The sequence below is a fragment of the Carica papaya genome, chromosome 4 (assembly GCF_054855325.1).
Source record: "Carica papaya isolate Zhongbai chromosome 4, ASM5485532v1, whole genome shotgun sequence".
Classification (NCBI taxonomy): Eukaryota; Viridiplantae; Streptophyta; class Magnoliopsida; order Brassicales; family Caricaceae; genus Carica; species Carica papaya.
The window spans coordinates 29786227-29793427 of NC_142312.1; the positions used below are offsets into that span (position 1 = coordinate 29786227).

General features: G+C 29.0%; 1 protein-coding gene across 1 annotated transcript; it reads left to right on the top strand.

The window, feature by feature from the left end:
- Nucleotides 1-3119: 3119 nt before the first annotated feature.
- Nucleotides 3120-4973, top strand: SPL (sporocyteless (SPL)). Its single transcript, XM_022050266.2, has 4 exons — nucleotides 3120-3203; nucleotides 3290-3897; nucleotides 4060-4269; nucleotides 4447-4973. The coding sequence occupies exons 2-4, from the start codon at nucleotides 3307-3309 to the stop codon at nucleotides 4699-4701; spliced, it is 1056 nt and encodes a 351-aa protein (XP_021905958.1). The 5' UTR covers nucleotides 3120-3203; nucleotides 3290-3306; the 3' UTR covers nucleotides 4702-4973.
- The last annotated feature ends 2228 nt before the right edge of the window (nucleotides 4974-7201 follow it).

The window sequence follows — 7201 nt, forward strand, 5'->3', positions numbered from 1 at the left end:
AGCATATAAATTATGTGAAATCATAATTCGGTTTCTATCATCAATTTTCTTATAATAATCTTAAATTAATTATAACAAATGAACCCTTCATTTTATTTTTAAAAAAATAATAATAATTTAAATGAATACCATATTTTGGGTTATTAGATAAGTCTATCATTATTAAATTATTTTAATAAGAAAATTTAAATATAGCAAAAAATTAAATTATTTTCTTCACCCAAATTAATTATTATTTAACTTAACAATAAATTTTGGGTTCGATTTATTTTGTATTTTTATTTAAATGTTATTTTCTCCAATGCTAGTTACGTAATTAATATTGATAAATGCATAAAATTTTTACTAAAAAATATTGATTGTGAGAAAATTAAACTTTCCTTATTAATGATGGGTTAGAATTAATACTATTAATTAAAGAAAGTAAAGTAATTAAACATTAATTACGCATCATATCAATCTATACATATATATATATATATATATATTATCTCTTGTTGACAATAGGGTTTGCTAACAGCTAGTTAAATTCTAAAAATAAGAAGGAACCACATGGGGTCAGCTTTTTGATATTACCTTAATTGAAAAAAGGCATCATTACAAGCCTACACAATAGGCAGATTCATATATTCATTACCAAATCTTACTCTCGGTCACTACCCCAAGACTCTTAGTTATTTCTCCTTTCATTTTTTTTATTTTTATTTTTATAAAATCCTTATAAAGAACTAATATGATGTATACATTCACTTAATTTGAGTATTATACATATATATATATATATATGTATATGTTACCCACTTTGGCACGATTTGATAATATAGTTTTCCATCTAAGTATATATAAAGATTATTGGGAAAATGTTAGTTGCACCTTCTAAAATTTCGTTCCATACAATAATAAAAAGGGCAAATTATTAAGGTTTTTGATTTTAAGACATTCTTAAAATTGGATCTATTAATATAAAATTTTATTATATAGTCTTTGTATTTTAAACAAATATGGAAACATGGTTGGATTAACTTATAGAGAAAGTTTGATAAATTTTTCTAAAATAACAACACTTTGAAATCAAAAATTTATTAATAATTTTTATAGTTCGTGGGATTTAGATGATATATTCATTTAAAATATAAGAATTTAATTATGATTTTTTTTAATCTAAGGAGTTTAGTTATAATCGGATAAAATATTTGAATTTTACATTTAAAGATTTTTTAAAGCATATTTTTGTTATTGTATTAGGTAAAAATCGAATATCTAATTTTCTAAAGATGAGAAGTACTATTTAATTTTTAGATTAAGAGTATCTAAAGTCATTTAAAATCAAATCAAATATTGTAAATAAAACAAGTTTAAAATATCTAAATATAATTGTAAAGAAATTAAATTTAAAATCTCTCAATATTATATGTAATCAACCCATTATAAAGGTGGATATTTATTTATAGATAAACTTCTTAAACTATCTAAATCTTTATTACATTGTCAAATCTATTAATCTAAAATTTATTGTCTAATCTTTGTATTTTAAACAATTATGGAAACTTGGTTCAATTAATTCGATAGAGAAAGTTTGATAAATTTTTGTAAAAAAATAATTTTTATAGTTCATGGGATTTAAGTTATATATTCATTTAAAACATAAGAATTTAATTATAATTTTAATGTAACGAGAAACCGTAATTTAATTTAATTTATTTTTTTTTAAAAGTATAATGTAATATGTATTTAATGTTATATTAGGTAAAAAAATCGAATCTCGAATTTCTATTTTTGTAGAGATGAAGAAGTACCAATTAATTTTTAGATTAGGTGCATCTAAAGTCATTTAAAATAAAATCAAATATTATACTTAAAATCAAATTTAAAATATCTAAATGTAATTGTTAAGAAATTAAATTTAAAATCTCTTAATACAATGTGTAATCAACCCATTAAAGTGGTGGATATTTATTTACAGATAAACTACTTAAACTATCTAAATCTTTACTATATTGTTATATCTATTAATTTAAAATTTATTACACAATCTTTATATTTTAAACAAATATGGAAATTTGGTTCAATTAACTTATAGATAAAATTTGATAAATTTTTTGTAATAGGGTTCATGGGATTTAAGTGATATAATTCGTTTAAAACGTAAGAATTTAATTATAAACTATAGTTTAAAGTAATTTAAATTATTTAAGTATAACATAATGTATGTTTATTATTATTTTAGGTAAAATTTTAATTTTAAATATCCACTATTCTATAATCTAATTTTTGGATTAGGTGTATCTAAGGTCATTTAAGATAAAATCAAATGTTATTAGTGAATCAAATTTAAAATATCTAGATATAATTGTAAATTAATTAAATTTGAAATCTCTCATTATGATATGTAATCAACCATTATGGAGGTGGGTATTATTTCTAGATAAACTGCCTAATATTTAGTATATTGTTAGATAAGTTAACTATTCAAATGCTTTTATTAATTCAATATTTAACATCTTTGGTTTTATAGATATCATTTAAAAATATTACTTCGCATAAAATTTCAAGTCAGCATTCTACAAAATTTCAAAAAGAAAAATATTAAAAAAAAAATTTTTTTTTATTGAAATCTAATATGTGTTTAATTAAAAATATAAATTAATTAACAATAAGAAATAATATTTACTAATGTGTGCGATCAGAAGATCACGACCGTCGAATTCATCGGCATGCATAAACCTAATCCTTTTACTGTAATTTTCCGACGAAAATAAGAAACCCTAATGACCGTTCTAACCCCTCCGGCTCAGACCAAGCCCGAGATATTCGGCGTATGGTCTCAGGTGTTGACGCGTGTCCCAGTGTACCAACCCTCGGGCCTTTTTTGCACGCTTCTACGCTCCCTTCCCGCGTCGGCCCCTACACTTTCAGTTCTGTTGATTCTTATTGGTGCGTGTGATACACGTGATAAATAGTGGATTGGTTTTGGTTTTTCGTTTAGTGGGATAAGCATGTTTCCTCCTAGTCGCGAACAGCTAGGGCCAGCTCATAGGTTACTATATCCAGGGAGCCATTTTGCTGCGTAAGGCGTTTCTCTATATATAGTGCAGTCTGGTGATAGCAGAGACCTGGTGGGTGGAGATAGCAAAATTCACAAAAACAAGCATACAGGTTTTGTTTTCAGCATTTCGTACACAGGATTACTGTTTGGTTTTTCGGTATACAGAACTCTCTCTTTCTCTCCTCTCTCTCTCTCTCTCTCATCTGATCTTCTCTAACATTATAAAAAACTCTCTCTGTGTAGGTCTTTTGATTTTTTCAATGGCGACAAGTAACAGTTCACTCTTGTTCAAGGCGGCAGAACAGAGTAACGCCGCCAATCAAGAAGAACCCAAAGTTGATTCCCCGCCGGAGGACCAAATCGAATCGCCCAGGAGTCGAGGGAGAAAACCCAGTAAGGTTCCGGCTCAGAAAAAGCAGCCGCAGAGAGGAATGGGGGTGGCGCAACTCGAGCGGTTAAGGCTGCAAGAGAGGTGGAAGAAGATGACGGATATTACACAGGTGAATGCTCTTCATGTTCCCAATCAGTTTCACTCTGTGCCGCATTTACCTTTCACCACTGACTCGATCGGTGGTGTTCCGGTGCTTCACGGCGGAGCTTATTACGCGGGACCCACAATTGGTGGTGACGGGTTACTGTGTTTGGACCCGCGTATGGTGGCTCACAGGATCGGAAATGGCGGATTTGGTGGGTTTTATGGTGGTGGGTCCGGGTGTTTGATGATGGATCAGGGTAGGGTTGGAACTCCTGGTTCGGACATGAGGGTTCAGATTGAGACGGCGAAAGAGCTCCCTTCAATACAAACTATGCTTCAGCAATCTGGACCCGACTGCTTTGACGCTTGCTCGAAGGTCTTGTGTTTTAATTTCTTGTTTGTTTTTTATATGCTTTATCGTTTGTTTCCTGGGAAAATGCAGGAAGAGCAAAGAAGAACGTTATCAAAACACCCCAGGTTCTCGTTAATTTTTCTCTTTTGAAATGCGATGTCTTAAGTTTATTGGCTTTTGATGCAGAAGAAGCGCTCTGATGGACTGGATACAGGCTTTAATGGATCGGGAAAAGATCAATATGGTCTGAGTTTTTTCTCGTCAAGCAAAAGCTGTGATTTTGTGGGAGTTGATCGAGAAAAAAACGCAGGCACCTTCAATGGAGATCATTTCAATGGATTTGGCGCTGTGAAATCAACTAAGAGTCCCCTTTTTGCTTCCCGTGATTCCAATGAGGTGAGCACCTAATATATAATATATATGTATACCCTTGAATAGATATGATTCTATGTCATGATATACATATGATTAACCTTTTCCCATCTTCATTACTTGATTTCAATTCATTAACTTTGAATTAAATTGTAAGAGATTTTGACGGGTTAGATCATGTGGGACTTTATTTTTTTGCAGCAAGTGGAGGTGATGGCTATACACAGGAAAGGAAACTGTGATGAAAATGGTGGGAGTTTAGTTATGGAGTATGAATTTTTTCCGGGAAAAACAAGTGAGAAAATCATCAAGGAGAAAAGGGGATGGCCTGCAGAAGCTTCAGTTAATGCAATGAGTAATGGTGAAGCTTCTAATCATCTCACTACTAGCACTGCTTCTTATGCTAATAGCAGTAGTGATCCAGCTACTTCCATTGATTTGTCTCTAAAGCTCTGAAGTCGTCGATACTTACATATATATGTGTGTGAGAGAATGTGTCTTTTCTTGGGTATCTTTTTTAGTGTTTCTGGGTCTTTTACTTTAATGGTGTAATTTATATGCGAGACAAAAACCAGATACAGTTCTTTTGGATTTCCCGTTTATTGTTATAGAACTTATATATCTGATCTCATCTTCATCCAAAAAGAACTGCAGTATACATACAGACATATGTATGTCTGTATATCTTGATTTTCGCTATAAATCCTCTATTTAATCTTCCTCTCTCTCTCTCTCTCTCTCTCTCTCTCTGATCTGTTGTTGTGTCAGGCGGTCAGTTCTTGTTAATTCTCCCACCTTTAATGATCTTGCTATTATTTGTTCCGTGATTTTTAATCATCAATCTTTAGAAGATTTATATATATATATATATATATATTTATATATGCTTGAATTTAAGCCAGGAATTGTTGATGGTTTGATAAATTTTTGGATTAACAGTGTGTGTGTGTGTGTGTGTGTGTGTGTATGCATACATATTCTATTCTACCTTAATTTGGAGAAAGTAAAGGAAGTCATAGTTTGACCCTAGTTCTATATATTTCATTTGTTACAATTTTTGGATTAATGTTTGAGATAACTTGCATCATATTATTAATCAAGAATACAAGATATATATGTATATATATATATATATCTCTTATCCTACCTTAGGAAAATAAAGGAAATCATAGTTTGCCATGTCAACATGATGTGTACATTATTTTAAAAAATTCTCTTTTGTGTAAGTGTGTGTATATATATATATATATTTATTGTATATCAATAATATTAACAGTGTGAGATAGAAATTTAGTAAAAAAAAATAATTTAATTTAAAAATAAAGAATCATCATTTATTCTATTTGAAGTATGATCAGACGTTAAATATTTTACTGCATTGATCAGTTTATAAAAAAAAAAAGGATTCAAGATAATATAAAATAAGAAGAGGACACCTGCTTCGTGATGCATGTAAATTATTTTGTAGTTTTTTTACTTTATTTTCTTTTTCGTGTTTACTATTTTTTTTTTATTACAACTATAGTAGTGTGTGTACGGAGAATTTATTGTTATTCCGTTATTGGCCTATTTTGAAATCTAAGGAAGGAGAGGATTTGAAATGCATAAAAGTAAAGAAGGAAATACCAATTAAACCAAAAAAAAGGAAAATTATCGACGATGAATATATATTTATAATGGTAAGAAATATAAAAGGTGAAAAAATGACGAAAACGAATCTAAGACGTCGTTTCCTTCCAGGCAACATGATGTATTTAAACAAAAAGACTATCAAGTCTCATACAAAAAAGTTATTCGTGACAAAATGAATGATCGTGATTCTCATCCTACGTCCCTCCACAACATTTTTTTAGGTAAATTGATATACAAATTCTTAATGTGGTAACACCAAAATCATACCCATACAACCCCGAACTCCATCCTATTTTAAGTTATTGAGCAACTTCAAAATTTAAATTAAGACGTGATGCAAGCTTGAAACTGAGAACTACAAGATACAATCCCGTGGTATATTAGCAAAGTCATAATCCCATGGTATATTAGCAAAGTCATAATCTAATAAATAAAATTGGGGCTAAAAAAAATCTATCAAGCAAACTCTCAAATAATATTATTTCAATTAGATTTTAACGTTAAAACTATCTAATAAGCAAAATTTTAAATAATATCATTAGAGCTATTTATCAAGTAAGGTCTCAAACAAAATCTCATATAATATCATTAGAACCATTTATCAATCAGGGTCTTAAACGAAATTTTATTAAGCATTAAATGTTCATCTTCTCTTATTAATTCCATGAAATAGAAAACCAAAATATCAAATAACATACATTAAACAAATAAAAAATTTAATGAATCTAAATAATCCCTAAAACAGCTTCCAAACGCTAGTAGTAAGTACGTTCTCTGAAAGATTTACATTGAATTCTATTTTGGGGAACAACAAAAAAAGAAATGATAAAAATCAAGGAAAGCACTCAAATTATTTATTTTTTCTTTTTTTTAAAAAAAAAAAACTCGTATCATAACTTAACTTGGAGAAAGTAAAGCAAATTATAGATTGATCCAACGTAGATACTTAATTCTATATATTTTATTTGTTACAATTTTTGGACTAATGTTTGAGATAAGTTTGATCATATTATTAATAAAAAATAAGAAGATATAACTACTTATCTCTAATCCTACCTTAATTTGGAAAAAGTAAAGGAAATCGTAGCGTGCCATCTTAGCATGATGTATGCATTATTCAAAATCTTTTTATTGTGTATGTTTATATATTTATGTGTCAATGTATATCTTTAGTACTGGTGATGTAAGATCGAAACTTAATAAAAAATAATTTAATCTAAAAATAAGAATTGCCAAATTAATTAGAAATGAGATCATAGGCGAAGTTTGATAGAGCCTATCAATCCGTTACACCATATAGCCTAAAAGAGATGGAGGGTGGTTT